The sequence below is a fragment of the Oxyura jamaicensis genome, chromosome 10, assembly GCF_011077185.1.
Source record: "Oxyura jamaicensis isolate SHBP4307 breed ruddy duck chromosome 10, BPBGC_Ojam_1.0, whole genome shotgun sequence".
Classification (NCBI taxonomy): Eukaryota; Metazoa; Chordata; class Aves; order Anseriformes; family Anatidae; genus Oxyura; species Oxyura jamaicensis.
The window spans coordinates 18,192,704-18,214,511 of record NC_048902.1 but is presented as its reverse complement, the minus strand read 5'-3'; the positions used below and the strand labels follow the sequence as shown (position 1 = coordinate 18,214,511).

The following is a 21,808-nucleotide window of genomic DNA, read 5'->3' as shown; positions in this document are numbered from 1 at the left end:
GCAGTTTGTGTCCACAGGCTGGGAAGCAAGCTGGAGGGACCCAAGGTGGAAATAAAGATCTGACAAGGTGCCAGGTTTAGAAACAGATTGGTCAGTTCCTGTCTTCGAGCCAAGAAGAAAAGGGTTGTTGTTATGTATGAGTGATGGGTTGTTGCTAGGGTTCCTTTTCTTTAATGTTCTTCTACTGTACAGCTTCGAGCCAGGAATCAGCTCAGAGATATAAGAGTGTGGATGCTTGCTACTGCCTAAATGCGCTCACAGTGGGGAGAAAGGAAAGAGCTGTGCTTTGCTGCCCTGTCTGAGGCATAGGGTCCCAGGAGCACTGCAGCCAGCTTGGAGAACTTGCACAGAGGGAAGACAAGCTGTGGTGAAAGCGCTTTGGCTCAGATACTCTGCTGAATCTCCAGTGGAACTCCTGCAATCCTCAGTGAGCCCCTTTGGGGCTGTTTCCAGACTCTCCTGCTCAGTTACTTAGGGAACAGTGCCTGCAGCAATCAAAATCAAACCTTTCCCAGAAGAGAGATCCACAAAGATTAAACATTTTGTTTATTACCAGCAAGCTATCTTCCTTTGATGATGAGCTGGATCCAAAGCATAGTTTTAGTCATTCAAGCTCTCAAATGCTGTTGTGAGCATGCCCGTGATATTTTTGCTAGTCAGCCGTGCTGCTGTGGAGATAGTTTTATCTCTTCCCCAGCTTTGATTAGTCATGTTCGTGGCTCCTCAAGCCTAGTGTGAGGCTGGTTTGAGCAGCCTGGAAGCCACTAGGCTTTGGCAGAGGAAAACAGTCCTGCTTCGGAATTGTCTGAAGTTTGCAGGAGGTACTTTGTAGACTGGGGAACAAAGCAGGAAAAAAAGTAAGCTGCAGAGAGAGTTGTGTTGCTGTAGCATGCAAATAGCAGCACATTGCCATACCCCTAGTCTATCTTCCCAGAGGAATTTATCCTAGAAAAAAAAAAAAAAAAAAAAAAAATATTCCCCTCGTTAAGGGGAAACAATGCCTGCAGTTTCCTTTCACATCTACTGTGGAGCCTCTGGTGGGATACAGGGAGCTGCCAGGACCATTGTGTGCACCAGGACAGAAGGATGTTCCACCTTTCCCCAGTAACGCCCCAGGATGCGGATCTTCTCAGAAATGACCACACAGACACAGTGTATTGAGACCTCCACCTGGTTCAGACTTCTCCAGAGGTTAGGCACGATGGATGACGCTCAGTCTTCAAATGAAATGAGCCCCAGAACATACCTGGGCGCTGAGGCCAGTTGTCAGCCCACAGAGCAGGGGGCTGCCTGGGTGCTGCTTGTTGGGAAGGGACCCCGCAAAGGCCTGACCAGTGCTAGGAGTTGTCTGGGAGGTTGACCTGGCCGTAAAGTGTAACAGGGATAATTTTAACAGCATAGATGACGGTGTTGAGGTGCCTCGGAACACGTTTGTTCCCTGCACATGGAGTGGCAGAAAGAAGGTAAGATGGTGCCCTGCTCTGAAATCACCTCAGGAGTCTCCTGTCACCTTTAGTAACCTCTTTGGGATCTGCGGAGCCAAGTTGTCCTGCTGAGCCAAATAAAAGTTTGTTCAGCAAATCCCCTAAAGGGAAAACTACCAGGGATTGCCATCCTCTTAAATGTCATCTGAGGAAGGGGTGAGCTGACCCTTCAGGTCTTGAGGGGGCCTTCACCGTAGTAGCTGTTTAAATGGCGCTAGACAAGGCCAGCCAAAAGAAAAAGGTCTACGTAGAACAGTCCAGTATTGCAACAAACCCTCCCCGTAGGAAATCAGACCGAACTGAAAAGTCAGGTGTTTTGTGCAGTTGACAAGAAGTCCAGTTCCTGGTCTCCTAAGCATTTTAGGGAATTACATGTAGCCTACATACAGCTGGAAGGATTTGCTGGCTTAGGGGACTTGATCCAAAGGGATGACAATGGGAGCTTTTCCTATTGACTTGAAAAGGCTTTAAATCATCTCCTCTTACCTTCTTGCAACACTCTCAATAAAGTGCAAGCCAGGGTTATATTTCTTACTGGAAGAGAATAAAATAGGCTTGAAATGCTGGAGGTTGAGAAAACATCGTGTTAAAGGCTTAGCCAAGAGACACAGTTAACCTTGAACTAAGGGAGCCCAGTAACTGCAAAACACAGACTCTTCTGTCTGATGTCACGGCAAACTCGATCATAGTACGTGGATCTCCACAGCGGGGCCTGGGACTTTCACTCTCTTAAAACAGGGTCTGCCAATTTTCTCTTCCCTCAATGCATCACACAGACGTCTGGATAACGTTGTTTCCATTGTACTGTAGGAAACACAGAAATCCTGAAATGAACTTGCACCAAGTCACTGAAATCAGATGCCCTTAGAGGTGCTTTTCAGTATTTGAAGAATATCCGTGCTGCTGGTGCAGTAAGTTCTTCTGGAAGAAAGGACGCAGTTCTCCAAGTATCTTTCCCTGTTGATATTCATCGTACAGGGATTGGCTCTGTAGTATGGCTTTCTTTTTGCCCTTACTGATGCACAGAGGATGCACATCAGACGGGACAGATGTGGTCTTAGAGCAGCTGACATGACGCATGTGGCTCCAGCTCGTGAACTCTGAAAGCAAAGTGCCTGTGTCAGGCTCTGCGTTGCCTGCTGATATTTTTTATTCATGTCCTGCTTTCCATCAGACCCAGGCACAGACAGTATCTCACTTGTTTCTGCATTTTGTTTTGACAGCAAAGAAGGCATCAGGCAATATCCTGACCATCAGCTCCGTTTATTTCTGATGCTGGAGCTTTGTAATGACTCTCCAGCTATTTAACTGTAAAAAAAAAAGTCTCTGGAGTAATTGAGAGCAACCTAAGGGGCGCAGTAAATTACGCTTTTAGGCAGTTGTTGCAGGTTGCAATATTCTGCCTTCCAGGCTTGAGCAGAAGGGGTTATTGCACTGATCTGCCAAGTTCACTGACCAGTCTGCCTGGTAACTTGACTTGCCTTTACAACTGTTCAGTGTTTGCAATATGAAGCGCACACAAACTCAGCAGAAGTTACATTTTGCACTTAAAAATAGGTCTATCAACAGATTTCATTGATTTTTTTTTTTCTTTAAGGCAAGTTTAGAAAATACAATTTCAGAAATTCATTCTGCTTGGAAAGTAACAGCAAAAAAAATAAATCAGAGTTGTCCTGCTACGTTTGGAAGGAGAGTTTACAGAGAAATGATCAATGATTTTTTTGCTAATGCTTGAGTATTTGAATAGGTTTCGTTACGTACTGCCTGAGTGGGAATCTTCAAACTCAACTGCTGCCAGACTTCAGTCAGATAGACACTTGACATAAAAACAGACAGATCTTGCCTTGCAAACCAGGCTTCTGTTTACAGCCACTGGTGCTCTCATCCTATTTCGCCCCAGGTACTGGTTTTAATGGCTTGAAGAGTGTAACAGTGTCAGTATGTAACTGTTTTACCAGAATTAGCTTCAGGTTGTCCTCTAGCAGCTACTTTGTGGTATTAGATCCTTATATCGTGTGTACCAATTTGGTGTATGTGTCCACGTTTATGGTACCATCCACTTTTCTAAGATCAACATCTAATTAGTTGGATTTGAGAATAATCCTTAAAGGGATTTCAGTGGTAATTTTTGATATACCAGGCATGTTCCTTTTACAAACATCTGTGGAAGTTTACTCTGTAAACCTTTGACTACTAATAATTGGGCTATTCCAGCAAGAATTCTGGCTCTGACTGGTTTCTCATTATGTTTTCTGTTCACAATCCGTACTCCGCTTAGCTTGGATAAGCAAAATGGGCTAATCAGGTTTGCACTTTGCCTAGTCAGTCACTGCTTTGTGGTTCTTGCTTGTCAGCACAGTGCTGAAGTATTTTAGTCTTACCTTAAACAGAGATTACATCTTTCTTCACTGAAAATCAAAGAAAAGCATTTTACTTGCACAAGCTTTCCTTCGCAAAGAACTGTATGTATGTAACTGAATTCAGCAACGTGCCATAAATACACGTGTTTTACAGGCATGCTCCTGAAATAGATCAAACTCTGGAGGAGTTCTACCATTTAGTCCTGAATTAGTAGTACTTTTTGTCCAAGGACAGTGGGTAGTTACCTTTCCTTCCTTTCCATTTGTAAACTGCTGCTGCACGCTTTTTCTCCCCCTCCCTTTAAATTCTCTGGCAGAGGAATGACACAGAGAACGTTCAAAGTTTTGAAGCCGGAGAACTTTGCTTCTTTGAAAAGTGGAACCTAATAATTTTAGGTAGTAAAACCTTAGCAATGCCAGTTTATATGATATTATTTTTACTTAACGGTAATGTTAATGTAATTAGAAATGCCTTCAGCAACTGAAATACAGAATTTACACAAGTTAGTAACCTTATGATAAGTCAGCTAAAATTATACTTAATTTATCTTTTAAACTTGAGTCTGTTACAAGGCTGCTGCTGCATCTTGCACCTCAAGTGGGCTGAGAAAGAAGCTCAGTCTTCAGTGTAGTCAGTAGTCTATTTGTAATCACATATTTGCTTTCATTTCACTCCATGATATTTGATTCTTTCCAGCTTTAAAAGATTCCAGTAAGAGATCCATTAACAGCGACTGGAAAATTGAGCTTCCTGGTGAGTTTCAGATCGCAGGCACTACTGTCCGGTACGTGCGAAGGGGTCTGTGGGAGAAAATCTCTGCCAAAGGACCAACTAAAATACCACTGCACTTGATGGTAACTTTATATCCTTTGTTTGTGTTTCTTAAGTGATGCAACCTAAAGGGTTTTATATTCTAGATGAAAGTTAAATTTTGATTGCTTCCTCACTAGCGTTTCTTACAGGGATGCTGTATTGCTTCTCCTTGAATTCTTTTGCAGCATTGGAAGGGCTGGAGGTACCCACCTCACTACTTAAAAAATGAGTGGGGCTATATTCTTGGGGAACATGCAGTGTCCCAGTCAGCTCATTTCTAGTACAGGACACTCCTGTGATGTGCCACAGATCATGTGACAGGTTGGTTGTAGAGTCCATAGGTTTCCAGGAGCCTTCTTTCCTTTATGAACATACCTGCTCACATACGTTAATAGAAATTTTGCCAGGATTCCTTCTTAGCTTATGCCAAAACATATTCTGTATTTAAACACGGTGCTGCTCTAATAGAAAAAATGAACGTTTTACATGTAGAGATGACAATGTGAATTCGACTCTCTGAAGTGTCTTCATTGCATACAGAAATGTTCCTTGTTTTCTTTTTTAAAAACAGTTTTATGTGTTTTAAGCTGTTCTTGAAGGTTTTGCTGATGTTCATCATAGTCCTTCTGTTAATTTGGGTGATGGGGTGATTCATGGGCCAGTCCCTTAATAGCAGTGGTAACCTGAATGCTTCTACCTATAAGATAACTCTGTTAATGGCTGTCTCACATGTGTTACTCGTTAAAAGTCTGTGTAAAGCTTCAAGGTTTCTATAGAGAGGTTTGCATACAAGCATAGAGTATTTTAACATTTGCATTGTTTACTACCACTTTTTTATTCAATTACATTTTTCTGCGTGCAGTTTCTCTTCCTTGTGACTTTTTGTCGTGTTTGTTCGATGAGGACTAACTTCAAGCACTGCTAAACATCAGAAATCTCTCCCTTTCTTCATCTTACTTTTTTTGTCTCATTGGTATTCATTGTAAAACATCTGACAGCTCAGTCCAAAAAGCTCAGAAGTTGCTTGAACTTTTCACACCCACAAAAAAACAAACAAACAAACTCCACTTTGTCAGTGCTTTTCTTGTGTCAAAATACAAGGAACATGAGGTGTTTGGTCCTAGCTTTGTCAGGTAGATGGGTGAGTGTACCAGGCTCACATACAGACCAGGGTAATGCTGGATTCAGTTTATGTCTCAGTGACATGGGCCCTCTCCTGACTGTGTAATTCAAGATCTGCCCTATATAAAAGTCCTACGCTCATCATCAAGAAAAATTAACATCTCCTGGAGTTTGGCCTTAATGCAAGTCTTCCCTCCTGACACCAGGACTTTGACAAAATACCTTGTACTTGCAAAATCTTCCTAACCTCGTATAAGAAAAGGGAGTTGCACAGGTACTGTTTGTGAAGATGCTGTGCAGGATTCCTTTGCCAGCTCGAGGGACTTTCCAGAGCATTGCTGTGTTGAGGCTTATCGCAGTAAAACCTGGTACCAGCATTTTGCAACCTTCAGCATCAGTAGAGCTCTGATTTTAAAGAAATACTGTTTCTCCTTCACTAAGAAGTAAGAAAATAACATAGGAAACATGGTAAATAACAAGTAAATAACACAGTAAATATCGCCCCATGAGTATCAGACTCAGGTACAGACTTTTTCAGCAGACAAGAGCAAAGGAAATCTTCCTGAAGTGATTGAAAAAGAGGAAAGTAAAAGTTACCAATCCATTAAAAAAACAAGTGGCTGAAAATCATTGCCAGTCATAAACAAAGCACGCGTGAAGTCAGATATTCATCTTTTCCTTGATAAAGGGCAGTGGGGTTCATTCTTTCAGCACAAGAATGGCAGGATGGTTACCAGTTACCTCTAAATAGAAAACTGTTGTTCAAACAGTGGTGGAATACACTAGACTGACAAAGAGCCAGAAGCTTCAGTCAATCCATTGTGACCTGCATTTGAAACCAATTATACACACATACACACACACACCAATTATACGTGGCTACGAAATTGCATGAAATTGGTTTCATATGGGCCTTTAGATTCACTAGTCTTGCTGCCATATTGAGATAATAAGGATTTCTTTCTAGGGGCTGCTTTTTTAATACTTGAGGCATTTCTCCAAGTGCATTGCTGTAAGTATATTTCTTGGAGAAATTAATGTTTGTGTAACTAGGCCTCTGCTAGACCTCCCTTTGGCAACAGAGGACAACCAGACACTCCCAAAGCATAAAGATGCTTTAGACAAGACTGATTGATCGATTCTGTAGAACAAGCTGCCTGTATCTCGTGCACTTAAAGAAAGCCAGAGCAGTGCTTGAGCTCTGTGCTGCTGAATGCCTGGTATTTCTAATTGTGAAGAAAAGTATATATATCCATCTTCGTAATGATGGCTAACTAGTTTCAACCTTGGCATTCAGTCCTGGTAGGAAGGCTCCCTCTGTAGCTGAAGCAAAATCATGCCTTTGTTTCCAACGTCTTCTGGAAGATGTTTTTCTGCCTGGAATCTGCGCCGTGCAGAGCAGCTCCCAGGTGCTGAGTTTGTGTTGCCCCACAGAGTTGTTCACAGACCTCCAGGATGTCGGTGGCTACAAGCTGGACCCTTTATTTCAGCACATATGGTGGGGGATTTTTGGTTAAAGGAGCATATGACAGCTTTAGTGAAGTTATTGGTGAAGTAGGAGTGATTTCTGCCAATCTTAATGGGAAGCGATGACTGTTGAGATAAAATAGCATTTCTAAGTTCACTTTTTTTTTTTTTAATTGGGCAGCTGCTTCGTTTTGACAGCTTAAAATATCTTTGCTAAGGTGCTGCTCCTGTTCCAGTAGGTGCCAAGAGCCAGCAGAATTCACCTGTCTAATGCTACTGAGATTATGGGATAATAAGTACAACACCACTGCATCAGCATTACAGTAGTAATTCTTTGATATTTGTATTAGAGTGATAATCCATGGGCCTGAGACTGTATTGGGTGTCTTCTGGTCACTTCTGTCTTAAGCCAGTGGAAATGAGAGCCAAATGAAGCCCAACATGTAAATCAGAAGGGGACCAGAACTGTCATTTGCCTGTGGCGAAAAGTTAAGCATTTCTCTCTGTTCCTCTGCATTTTTTAGTAGTCAGTAAATTTCAGAGTAATAACACTAAAGACGTCACATGTCACTCCATGGGAAGTAATCAGTTTGCTGTCGAAAGCAGGTTTCACCTCCTTCCAGCGATGTGCAGGGGTAGGAAAATAGGTATGTTGCCAGCAGCTGTATGATGCAGCTCCTCCTTACCATCCTCAGGCTTCTGAGACGACAGAATCCTGCTCCTACAGCTTTCAGCATTTTGAATGCCACATTTTCCAGGAGGCATGTGATTTTTTTGCTTCGTTGCTTGGTTTTGCTTTGAGAAGGGTCACGTTGTGCCTTCAGATGCGTTAATGAATTCTTCTACCTTCAATCTGTGGCCCGCTGCAGTTCCATGCAAATGCAACAGTAAACGCTGCAGCTCACAGAATCAAAGTCAGAATGGTTGAAGGCTGGAAGAGATATCTGGAGGTTATTTTGTTCATCTGCCCTTCTCAAGCAGCGTAGCATAGAGCAGGCTGCCCAGGACCGTGGTCTGTAGATTTCCCCATTCCCTGCTGAGTTTCCCATCCTAAAGCCTGAGTCTGTGTATGAGACTTGTTACCAACCTGCTTCCTGGAAAACAAAGGTAGGACAGGTATGATGAGGGATGTTATTTTTGACTATAGACGCTCATTAAAAGTTGTTATTTGAAAACTGGTGATTTGATGCTTCCCGTTGTGTTACTATTTCTATTTAGATACTGGCTTGCTGATCACATTTGAGACTTACACAGCAGTAATAGTCATGTACCAAATTCCAGGTTTAGCCATCTCCTTGACTGTTTCAAATACTCACAAATCATGAGCTGTTGGTGCTCTCACAGATGCCCTGGATTACCAACACTACTGTAATTTCAGGTTCCTAGATAAAGATTTGGTTGCCTTTCATGAAGTATTTACATTTTGGAAATAGGGACCTGAAGCAGCATTTCTAGCATTACTGTCTGTGCATTCTGTTAGCTTTCCCAGTTCACAGTATGTCTTAAGAGTCTTTCTTTTCCTGCTGAACCAGGTGCTGTTATTTCATGACCAGAATTATGGAATTCATTATGAATACACCATTCCTGTAAACTATACTGCTGAAAACAGAAGCGAGCCAGAAAAGCAACAGGATTCTTTGTACATCTGGACGCACAGCGGATGGGAAGGGTGCAGCGTGCAGTGTGGAGGAGGTGAGGCCTTTTGGAAGCTTGGTGGGACTTGTCCAGCACCATTAGAGGTGCCTGCAGAAGGCAGCGTCTCCAAAACATGAAGGAAGCTGCCCGTGGTAATGTCTGTTGCCGTAATGAGCTCAAACGAGAGCTCGTTCTCACCAGCTCTCCCAGCTATCATCTGCATCCCCACAGTTAATTTTCACCCAGCATTTTGGCAGGGACGCTGCTTTGTCGGCTTGTTACTCTAGGCTGGAACTGCACCTGGCTTAGTGCTCCGCGGATGGCTCAAGGCGCTGTGTGCAGCCTCATATCTCAAACCTCCGTCACATTCTTGGAGTAGAGTTTCCACAGGTGTTCGGACATGTTTGCTGAAAGACATTTCCTTCCCCGGGGATGAAATGGGAGCAGTGCTGCTGTGACAACTCCTGGAGGATTGCATCAGTCCCTCTTAACGTGGGGTGAACTTTCCGGGAGTACATTAGCACGTTGCAAATCACACTTTTCAGATGATCCCTGAAACAGATTTGTTGAAACCCTCAGGGGGATTTGATGCCTTTGAAGCCAGAGGCCGGTTTGTCAGCCACTGTTGGTTGAATTTTCAGTGCTGGAAGAAGTAGGCTTTTCCCTGAGGAACATGGATCATTTCCATGCATTCTGGCCAGTTTTTCTTCACAAGTAGACCTGGTTATCTATCATATTTTATAACACAGGAAAAGAGTGCTCATCTTTTTTGCAGATTCACTGACCTCAGTATACTGAAATCATTGATTTATTTTTTTCTGTAAAAAAAACTTACCTTAAAATGGACACTTCTACTCACCTTTTAAAACAATTTGTTAGGGCCATTAAGCCCTCACCTGAAAGAGCAGTAAATCTGTGGCTTTTCTGAACTGTGTTACGAGCCTGCCACATATCTGAGTTCTATCGGTACCTGGCAACGTGACTTCCGCCAGCAGTAGCTTGAATGGCAATTGACCTCATATGCTTTGGTTGTCAGATGCTTTTGCTACTTATCCAACCTGGGAAGGGCCTCTTCCCTTTCTGCGGTTTGATCCTGAACTGCATCGATCAATAACTTCCATATAGACTTGTACAAATCCCATATTAATAGAATTTGAGTTATTTTTAATTATCTGCTGTAAATCATGAACAGTCAGTCTGTTGCGAACTGGGGGTTACAAGAAGAGGAGCTGAGAAAACAAAATAATTAGTGGCAAGGCAAAGTCATATGGTGCAGGAATGGCATTTTCTTTGTCACGTCTGGTTACTGTCATGCTGCTTCATGACACTGCTTGCTTTCTGGCACACAGAGGAGAGCTGATCCCAGAGGGCCACACTTCTGTCTCAAGGAAATTGCTGATACACAAGAATTAGTTGGTTTGAGAAAAGTTGACTACTCCTGAGATGACTCTTACTAGCAAGGTTTTTTAAGGAGCATAACTGAAGGGAGAGGAAGATCAGAAATATTTTATTTTGGTGACTTAGTTTCACTACTTTGTGAAATACAAACAAACCCAGTTTATCCCTCTTGAAGCCTCGTTACTCCTTTTCAACCTGACTCCTCCTGTACTGGGAGCAGCAAGAGGCAGCTGTCCTGTCATTATCAGTCACCGAGGGGCCGGTGGTTGTGTCTCCAGTTTACATAGCTGGAGCATCTGTCCTGGGTGATTACAGGGCAGTGTAACACGTGAAGGAGGAACCAGAAATGAAAGCAAATTGTTTTCAAGATTGTTTTCCCATTAAGTGCTAGAAGGAGAAAGCCCAATGTGTTGCTCTTGTGGAGCAGTCAATTTTACAATTACTGGGGAAAGATTTGTAGCTTTTCTGAAGAAGAAAACAAAAACACAAAACCAGAACAGTACAAAGGTAAGACAAGTGGAAATAAGATTGCTTACAGTGTTTGTAGGGCTGTGTAGATTGCATCTTGTATAGATGGTAGGCAGACCTAGTTAATGAGTTGACACGTTTTTGTTCTTAGCGACTAGTTTCCTGTTTTTCAGCATAGTTTTTTATTTGACTTACAGGCGAACGGAAAACAATTGTGTCCTGCACTCGAATTATTAACAAGACCATGACACTGGTGAATGACAGTGACTGCCAGCGAGTGAATCGCCCTGAGCCCCAGGTCAGGAAATGTAACACACACCCCTGCCAGTCACGGTAAGGAGTTAAAATAATAAAAACCTTTTCCTTCACAAATCACCCATTTCCAAAGTCTCCATCTGGTGAACATGGTGAAAATGTCTAAAAGCATTGGGACGCATTGTTAGCCACAGTAACCAGCTGTAATATTCATTTCCTTTTGTTGAGCAGATCAGATTTTCATTACCTCAGAGTCCGTTTAATCTGTGACCAGTAAGTCCAGATTCCATGTGAGCTGCCTGCATGCATTGTTTGAGGATGGTTTTTTCTTTTCCTTTTGGCTGCCTCCTGGGAGACAGAGCAACTCGAAGTATAAAGCTAGACAAGATTGTAGTGAATGCATATCCAACCTTTTTTTTTTTTTAAACCATCACAGAGTAGGCTGTGATTAATTTTTGTAGCACACAGTGCTACAAATAACCTCCTGAACAACCCACAGCCTTTAAGCTTCTATAGCTTGTCTGCTGTGTTGCATGCCTGATCTGTACGAGCAGAGTCGTTTAGAGTGGGAGTCTGCAAGCAAGGAGTGTCTTTTGTTTGTGTGAAGTTTGTTCAGTGTCTACCAACACCTGCATAGTTTTGGGAACATACCTGAATCTTGCTGAAGTCAAGAAATGACAGTGAAACACATTTTAGATGCTTTCCTCGGTAAGAATGGTTTTATGCGTCAGTAGGAGTAATTAAAGCTTTAATAGTTGTAAGTTCTAAAAATAATAAAAAGCTTTTCATTTGGCAAGCACTTTTAGTTGACTTAATTTTGTTCTGCATTGTATAAAAATGGAGTTTCTGTCCAAAGTGACAAAACACAGAAAAGCAAATTAATTTGTTCTGTTTGTTTGCTAGCAAAAATGTTCGCTCTTGGTCTGAAGCAATTTTTAGTCCACTTTTGATAGCAGTAAGAAAAACAATTTAGGATAAAGCCCAGGAATATCTACAAAAGCCAGTTCAAAGCAACTTGATAGCTGCATCTTGTACAGTCATAGAAGCCAGGGAAAAGTCCTACAAAGCTCATCCTGCTGGCAGAAACAGTAGGGGAAATGAGAAGCAGCACATTTCCTTCTAATTGTACTTGTGCTCTGATTAAAGTGCCCTGAAGCAGGGAAATGTAATGTCAGGTAATCCATCAATAAGGATAGTTTTTTTTCAGATAGCGTTTTGTGTCTGCAGTGCCTATTACAGCTGTCCAGTATTGTGGCCATGCTGCGGTTCTGAAAGGTGTAATGACACAGCCTGTGTGCTTCTAGGTCTGTAAGGAGAGCCAAACTCTCAGTGACTTCAAGGAAACGATGTCATTTCCACAAGGAAGTTTCCTAAATGCAGATCTAGCAATGCTGGCAATTCTGTCGTGTCATTTTCTGCGAAAGGCAGAAACAATGAGCATCTGCTTGTGTTTCTGCCCTAGCATCAAGTATTTCTTTTAGACCTTTTGTAAAGACCTTGGGAAGAGACTGCAGTGAGTCAAGGTGATACGGAGGGGTTCAGGTGGCAGAGATGAAGAAAAGCAGCTTACAAGGCTTGGGAGGAAGTGAGAGGCTTTTGTCTCTGTAAGCAGAATGTGCCATGTAGAGGCCTTGCACATCAAAGTCTTGTAGAGCATTAAGACCCGCCGTGCTGTTTCTCGATGGGATCTCTGTGATACTGAGCCCTTGGTGAACTCTCCTCCCTGTTGCACGTTTTCCTCATGGTATTGCTGCCTCTCCAGGGCAGTGACAGTGGGTTAGGTTGAATCACACAAAATCTCCTGAGAAAGAGCCAGTCTGTTCCCATGTGCAGATTGTGTTCTTTTGTGGATTCAGATTCAGCCCTTCATGTTGTTCCAATGTTGTACTCCCTTCTTCTGTATGGAGTTATCGGGCAATTTATAGCCACAGTTCAGCCCACTTCTCCTCAGGAGCAATTAGCACCAGCGCAGTGACACTCTCATTGGTACATGGTACATTTTTTGTTGGAGCAATGACAGCAGACACCAAATGTGCTTAATGCCCAGAAAGGCCACAAAATCCCTGCTGATGATCTGACAGACCACACTCCCTCACTCCCTCCGTGTAGACCACACTTTCACACTTAACATGCTTTTGACTGGAAACATTTTTCAGAAGCACATTCTCCGTGCCTCTGTAGAATTTAAATTTCCACTTGCGTTTGCCCACCCAGATATTAGAAATGCATGCTTAGCATATTCTCTGACCAAGAACATCTTAAAGAAACCATTCTCTTCCACCATGTCAATGCTTTTTTTATAAGCCCTGAATTTGTTTTAGGGTTTCAAGTAAAATTACTGTAGCATCTTGTTACAATAAGGGCTTTTCTTGCTTCCACTCAGACCCAGCCCTTTACCTGAGCAGAAGAAAGAATAATGCTTTCCTTTCTGTAGCAGGTCTGCTCTGTTTGGTGGATTATTATCTAGATTTACACTTCTACTCAAAATGTAAGGGAATCATCTTACAGAGAATTTGTCTCCAGGGAAAGGTCTAATGGCCAGAGCACAAGACTTGGTCATAGGACACTCATTCTGTGGTGCTCTTGTGGCTACGCTGTGTGACTTCCACTCATAATCCTACACTGTCCGTTTGCTTCCTCTCTCGATCTGTGCGTAATGTGGATTGCAAACTCTTTGGGATGGAGTGAGATCATGTTGTATAAATGGAGGAGGAGGTTATTGCTGTTGAGATTGTAATAAAAAATGGAAAACAATAACCTACGTTCCATATAAAGTGATCTGGGGAGAAAAAAAGGTACGGTATTAATAACAGTGTCTTTCTTCCAGCATGATCCCAAAGTGCTTTGCAAATTATACATCCCTTTGAACTTCTGCCACCTCTTGGGAGAGCCAAATAATGTGGGGCAGGGGACAGTAGTTTCATGAGGCCAAGGAGAAGATTAGAGCGCTGCAACTGCATCCCAGCATCCGAAAAAAAACAAAGCAGGATTGGAAAAAAGGATTGGATACAGTGACATGTTTTAAAATTAAACGTCAGACTTCAGAATTTTCTTAAGGGTTTTGTTGAAACTGGCAAAAATGAAAGAATCTTTCATTCTTTATTATTGTTACTCTTTCACCTTTTAAAAAAATGCCTCGTTTTCTTCCTATTTTATTTTTTATGTTCCTTGACCCTCTTTTTCCATTAAATTCTTTACAGCTTCCTTTCCTGTCCCAACTGCACCCTATTAGCACCTCTTTATTCTAATCCTTTGCCTAGCTCTTTAGATATTTTTTACAAAACCCTGCTGTAACCAGATGGAATCTGGATTCTTGCATGCGGTGCGTATGGGTTGTTTCCAGCACACCGAACACCAACCCAAATATATAGGCAAACCCAGCACTCGTGTTGGCACCAGACTCAGAAATCACAGATCACATCAGCTGTTATTACTGAAAACATAGGTCGGCCAGTGGCCACACACTTCAACATGCATGGTTGGGTCTATGGATATGAAACTGCTCCCCTCTAATGCAGGAAGAGAACCAAAAACACATGAAATTGCCCAACTGTTAGACTTGTTGTGGCCTGCATGCAAACACTGTTAGTTTTCCTCCTCTTTGCTGTAATAGATTTTAATAGAGTTTAAGTTCTTTCAGGGACCTGTTGAATATGTGCTGTTCCTACGCATGCTTAACAACAGCATGAGCAGCCAGAAATCCCTGCCATCATCTGCAGAAAGCCACAGGAGACCTGAGCTCTTATTTTTCACTGCTCGGGACTTGAAAGCACCTCTGAGTCAAACGGTTAGTTTTCTGCTACTACCGTGTCATACACTAGTTTCCATAAGCCAATTTTGCTCAGTTTATTTCCCTCGCTGGAAGGCTTTTCTGTGACCTTGCTGTTCATGTGGGTCAGGGTCTTTTATTTGTGGTCTTAATTATTCGCTGTCCTTTTTCAGCTACTTCTTGCATCAGCGCTGTTTATTTGCTTATGTAGTTTTCTCCCACCCTAGCTTTTTTCCGTATGCTTAGTGCCGTATGATAAAACAAACCACTTTATCTCCTTCTGTCATTTCGCTGGGGTAAATCCATTACTTTTAACTGCTTCTTGGATGAGAAACTGTCCGTGGATTCCCACTTCCCTTCTGTGCTAGTGCTCTAATTTAAATTATTTAAATGCATCATTTGAGGGCATAGGTGACCAGAATTGTGTTGGAAAATCTCATCCTCAGTTTCATCTAGCCCTTACACAGTTGCATTCGTACTTTCCTGCTTTCATTGGCAGCAAATCTCCTGACGCATTCTTTGCTTTTTTCATGGCTGTATCACATTTGTGGCTTAGAGTCATTCTGGATATTTTCCTCTTCATTTGTTTCAACATATGAATCTTACTTTAACACGGACATGCTTGTTATCAGTCCCTAAGCACACAACCTTGCACTGTGTACTATTAATTTTCAACATAGCTTTTTTATTACAGTACTCTAGGTTGGTCAGTTCTTCTTGTTATGGTATCCTAGTGCTCTGTTGCATTGACAGTGCTTCCAGACTTTGTATTGTCAGCAGTTTCACCAGTTTTTCAACAGTTTTCTTCTTTTTGTGCCAAGGTCATCAAAAACAAGACAGATCTTTCAAGAAGTCCCCTGGTGACTAATCTAAGTTTCCTTCCTACCTGATACTACCTTTAAAGCACTGCGCCGTGGCCAGCTCTCACCTTCCATGCACATGGATCCCCGTGTTTTCCAGCATATGACCAGTTTCTCCATCTTGCATAAGCATTTCTAATACAACAAAAGGAGTTCCTCACTGGTAACTAAATAGATTAAATCTACCACATTTCCGCTCTCTGGAAAAGCAGTTATTTTAATCAAAGAAATACACTCAATTAGTTTTGCCTGGTCGGCCTGGAGGAAACCTATGTTGCATTTTTCCTATTTTCCATTTACCACTATGTCACTGATTGTTGTTTCCCTCTAAATCCATTCAAAAAACTGGCATACTACTGAGATGAGGCCTGTGGTTACATGGATCACTTCTTTCTTTCCTTCTTTCCTCCTTTCCCTCTTTCCCTCTTTCCTTCTGTTCCCCTTTCACTTTTCCATCTGTGGGCAGGAATCCGTCGCTGCTTTCCAAGGGCTCACACACGCTGCAGTGATGCCTGCTGGGGAGAAAATGAAGCCAGTTGCAAGGGTCAGCCAAGACCCCATCTGGCTCAGCACCTTGTAGGCTGGCCCAAAAGGCTAGCGACTGCTCGAAGCATGGCTGCTTTGGTGCGATGGCTGATGGTGCCTGCCGCATGGTCCCCGGTCTGGTTTAGACTCCGTCAGAAACCCGTGATGATATGCAAGAATGCAGTCCTACAGAGTGAACACTGTCCTCATGGATGATGATGGTCAGTAACACAGTGAAAATTGGTTTGTGTGCTATGACCTGGGCTGTATTCAGATCAGCCTGCCTGCCTGCTGCGTTTGATCTAGTCTCCTTGATTCCAGGCTGTTTGCACCACATTTATTTGCGTTATCATCACACATAGACGAGGAGCAGAACAGTTTTGATTTTATTTATAACAGAATTTGGGGAGCTATCTGATGGGAAACTCCTGGAGAAAGCTGGCAAATTACTTGCAGGACTGTATGGAAATGATACTAAACTGGAGGGACTTAAGGGTCCTGTTAAGAGAAAGGACTAAGCTGGACACTTTGTATTTAATTATTACAAATTCATATGTTCTTTCATTAATGTGTTCAGGCTCTTTTGGAACCAGTACAATTTTTATCATCCACAAGGTCCAGTGGCAAGGAGTTCAAAACCTTACCTGCGCCTTGTGCTAAGATACATCTCCTTTTGTGTGTTCTGAGTTTGGTTACATGAAAAAAAAAAAAAAAAAGAACAGCCATGGGGATGGTTTCAAATCATTTGAGCCTGGAAATCTGGCATAAATAGTAATGTTAGCACCCTCTGATCCAAGGAGGCACCACGTAAGAGCTCATTTTGAAGCACTTCCCAAAACTGGAGTTGGGATCTCCAGAATCGGTTTGAGCTTAATGAATTTGCCAGGACTGCGCTGGACTCGGTGCGAGACACGGTGGCTGCCGGCGGCTGAGCGAGCGGGCAATGCTGCGCCCTGGTGGCTGCTCTTCGGTGAACCCGCCTGGGCTGGGAACCTGCAGGTCTCCGGCAGGTCTTGCAGGAGAAGAAGCCAAATGCTGTAGACCAGAAAGCCTGGTACGAACTGAGCACCCTTGTGAGTAGCTGCTGTGGGTATCTGCTGTCCTACCGCGGGCACGTCTGGCTATCAAGCAGCCACTAGAAGGAGACAAAATCACACACGTTCCAGGTTGTAGGCAGCTCATCGAGTACAGCAAGGCAGTCAGGAGTTAATTAGCTACTGAAAGGCAAAGAGATGTTTCCAAGCAAATCCAGCAACCCAAGTCAATGAGGCAATTCTGGAAAAGAAGTAAGAGAAAAGGCTTGGGAACAAGCAGAGGATAAAATTAGGAGGGCTTGTTGGCTACTGGTAAATGCATTTACATCAAATAATTTCAGATGACTGGCTGGAGCAGAAGTTCATTTGGCATTAGTTTTCACATGGAGTCATGAGACAGGTTTCTTAGCTTTGGTGTAAACACCCAGGCTGGCTTACATCACAGTTTTTCCCGTTACAATGTTTGACTCAACAGCCTTATGTTTGAACATCACATTGTTTCAAAATGTTAAATGATCTGTGCTTCTTTGGTTTGAGGCTCTTGAGGCCAAGCGTAGTCTTTACCCACAAAGAAGGATTAGCAGGATAATCTAGCAAAATATTTAATTATGGGTGAAATTCACCCCTGCTGCTGCCTGCGGTAACGCTCTGCACGCTGCTTATATCCTGCAGCGCGAGCTGAGGAAAAGACACTGCCTTCCTCGAGTGGCAGAGAACGGAGCTGGCCATCAGCTGCTCCATCAAAGGTACACCAAGCATGGAGCAGGACAGGGGTGGCTCACTGCAAAGGGGCTCAGAGGGCGCTGATATTCTGTGCCTTAGTGTAGCGAGGCAGCTGCAAGCGAGAAGGACACCTATTCACACCAGTGCCACGCTGAGTCCTTGTAATCGGAGTGATCTGCTCAGTGTGAGGGAGGAGGGAGGAAGAATACAAGGTCTCTGGCATAAAAAAAACTTCCCAAGGTGCAAGTAAAAATATAAAACAGTGTCCATGGTCCTATGATCGTATAATTGCTGGGAAATCAAGAAAAATAAAGCTGTCAAAATGATAATCACCAAAGGAAAAAAAAAAAAAAAGAAATCTGTGTGAGTGAAAGTTGGCAAGTCTGCTAGCAGAATGACTACTGTACTGGAAAATTACTGAGCACTGTTTATAAAGGCAGTCAGACAGGAATGTTAGTCTTGGAGTCCTACTTTCAACATCAGCAGCTGTATTATTCTACTAGATTCCTTGTACTTTTTTCAAAAAAAAACCAACAACCAACCAACCTTCTAGAGGCTGGGTGTGGCACAACCTGTTCCCAAAAATCCGGATTCACCTGGTTATTTTGACCCCGGAATAGCAGAGATGTAGCAGAGAGCTTCAGAAGTGCATGGGGAGAGAAGGATGCAATAGCACAGTGTGCATGTTTCATGGAAATCGTAAGCCCACTTGTAAACAGTGTTTTCTTGCCTCTACATATTCAAGCATGAGCTTAGTTTGATAGCTCTAAGGAAAAAATATCTGGCTATCAGTTCCATGTGACTAATTCTCAGAAATCTTTTCCAGTTCTGCTCGCTACAATTATCCAATGTGAAATCCTGGCACCAGTGAAGTTAGTTGGAGTTTGCATAACTTCAGTGGAGCCACAGTTTCACCAAGGTGCCTTAGAAAACCAAGAGCAACTTCAACATGATTTTGCATCACAAACTGGTGCTAAAGACAACCAGCTCTAACTCGAGATGGAGTTATCCTCACATAGACAGTAACTCAGTGGTGTGTGTTAAACCAAAAGGTGCACGATAAAATCTGGTACAATGCTGGAAGTTTACTGCTTTACGTTAGTTTCTCACAAGTGCTTTTTCGGATTGGCGTCAGTGTTTAGTATCACATTCCCTCTGATACTTTATTGAGCAGTAGTGCAAGCTCTTAACTAGTTATAGCAACCCAAAAGCAGGTTTATTAAATACAGAAAAATGAGCGTTCTTGCAGCTGTATCTTTGGTCACATCAAATCTCTTACTAAAAAACAGGGAAATGAATTTCAATGTAGCATTAGAGAGGGGACAGAAGTAACAGAAGGCCTGTAGAGAGCTCAGACATTGGTCGTCTACACAGCTCAAGACAGAAATAATTAAGAGAAGTTTAATGGGCTGCGATATTTATCCTACAAAACGCAATGTCTTTATGTTATAAGAGGATAGAAATCTCTGAAAAGTGACCTTAAGTCTTCTGCTTTCACTCCTCCACCCCATCCTTCAGCCTTGCCCCATTTTATCTTCACAGTATGTTTTCCCGGATCTCTAGCTACAATTTCATTTCTAGCTGCCGTTCATTAGCAGACATTCATCTCCCCTAGGTTCATGGACGCAGTGCAATAGATGCTAGTTGTTGGGGGAGTCTTCGGCAAGTAGAGTGAATAATTCAAGGTTAATGACTAATCCAGAGCACAGAAAGATCAAATGATGAACTGAACCTCCAAGAGATATTTCAAGTTTGCTCCAGGGGGCTGCCAGATGATTGTTGCCAAAGCAGATTAGAAGAACTCCAATTCCTGAACAGAGATACTGAGGGGTCAGAGGTTGAGGAAGACTCAGAAGATAAAGATTTAAAACAGCCCTCTCAGATTGCATGTCCTGCCCATCCCAGCCTTTTGAGGCTATGGATAAACACCCTTCTGGGCATTTTTTAGCTAGAAAGACAGACACAGACTGGGGTAAAAAAAAATAATAATAATAAAAAAAAATAAAAAGTGCTTAAAAGCTCATCACATTCTTCCTAAATCTAACCACCAGCGGCGATCATCTAGCTCTTGAATCTTCTGTAGAGGTAAGATTACAAAAAATAATGCCGTGGATAAAGCCATCCCTAGGACTGTGAGAAAGATGAATGTGTTTGTCACAGAAATCACTCCTCGTTGGAAAGAGGACGGGCTCTCCAGTACTCCATGTAGAGCAATCACATGGTCCAACAGAATATGGGCTATATCCGGGGAGGGAAAAACCAAATGGAAAAGAACTGTGGTGTCGAGCAACCCCTAAGATCATTTTACTGGCTTAAAGCATAGCTGGAAGCCAAATGGTCTATTTGATACACACTTGGCTTAGTGTACAAGAGTTAATTGCCTTAGTTAATAATACAGAGCTAGCTTTGTGGTATATGTTAGAATAGTGGAATTATTTTTGACATTGTTATAAGAAAAATACTTCAGCTTCTTTAAAAATGAAAAATAAGTCTCATTCTTAAACTCATCCAGGTGTGTTCAGAAGGTGTAATGACAGTGTAGAGGGGAAAATGTCCGTAGTGTAATGTAATAGGAACCATAATGCGGAACTATTTGTGCATCACATTTTTCTTGCCAGTTAATACATTACTTGTGGATGGTAATTTTGCTAATAGCTTGCTGAGCATTATTTTACCAGATATGAAATGGGCAGGAATTTCCATATTTAATCACTTCATCCATAAATCCTTTGTCTTTCCACTTGACAGCAAACCATGATGTTGAAATACAGTCCTAGTGATGTTTTTTCTTTCAGGCACTAAAATAATATTTTCAGCTGACTACAAAGGGGGCTTTGGGAGAACTGTGGGGGAAGATCAGGGCCCTGCTAGTACTGCACATAGGATTCACGTTTCCTTGTTTGCCAGATCTTCTTTATGAACTATTGAACCAAGCAGAGATTTCACTGAGATGATGAAGTTTGATGGTAAAGTGATCGTCCCCTTGATAATTTTGGAAGTATCCTACTTCAATGACATTAGCATTCTTCAAACATTTAATCTGGCTTTTGTCTCTCAGACCTGAAACTAACCCCCCCCCCCCCCCCTCAAAATAGCCTTCACTTTCAAAGTGTTTGGGTTCCTGGTTAGCAGCAGTTGTCCCAGGCAGGGCAGGGTGGCCCATGAGGTTTCAGAGATCCCTTACAGTACAGCCCCACCTGCTTTGCAACCACTGGTGGACTACGGCTTGGCTCAGGGGTGGATGTAGGGGATCTGTAGCTGAGGCTGCCCGTAGGGAAGTTGCTCTGACAAAAATGCTGAAGATGAAATCTTCACTGCAGACTAGATCTGAAATGACCTGGGCCACAGCTTTCTGTTGATTATCTGGGTTTTGGCTCATGCTCTGTGCAGTCGTTCTTCTCACGATGATATTCACGCTTCCTGTGCCAGTTATCTGGTCACACTCTGTCCTGTCGGTGCTAGAGCAGCACTCCCTAGAGATGACTGACCAGGGTAAAAGAAAATAAAGAATTTTCCTTCCTGAAATGAAAGTCATAGCCTGACTTCTTAGGGCATCTTGGAAATAGGTGGCACGCAGAGTGCTGCCCATCCTAAATGGAAGCACACAGACAGCCTCTGCCAAGGATGTATTTTTATCTTTCTTCTTTGCTTTCAGTCCCTTTCCCTTTTTCTTCTGCCAGTAGCCGTAGCTCACAGTGAGAGTATGGTGCTGAAGTGAGTATTAGTTCAGCAGAGCCTGTACAGAAACCCTTCCTGGCCCGGTGACTCACATTCAGCTCATAAAGCAAAGTCACTTTCTCCCCCTTCACGCCCATGAGCGGTTCCTTTACCCAGCTAGATAGCTGCTTCCACATTTTCTCTGACAGGGCACGGCCCAGCTATTAATTTTCGTGA

General features: G+C 42.7%; 1 protein-coding gene across 2 annotated transcripts in view; it reads left to right on the top strand.

The window, feature by feature from the left end:
• Window positions 1–21,808, top strand: part of ADAMTS17 (ADAM metallopeptidase with thrombospondin type 1 motif 17) — a 173,879-nt gene that overhangs the window by 124,875 nt on the left and 27,196 nt on the right. For both annotated transcript variants that reach the window (XM_035335702.1, XM_035335701.1), the window contains 3 exons: window positions 4,542–4,699; window positions 8,780–8,939; window positions 10,946–11,081. In XM_035335702.1, coding sequence (XP_035191593.1) covers window positions 4,542–4,699; window positions 8,780–8,939; window positions 10,946–11,081 — 454 coding nt within the window. The remainder of the gene's footprint in view (window positions 1–4,541; window positions 4,700–8,779; window positions 8,940–10,945; window positions 11,082–21,808) is intronic.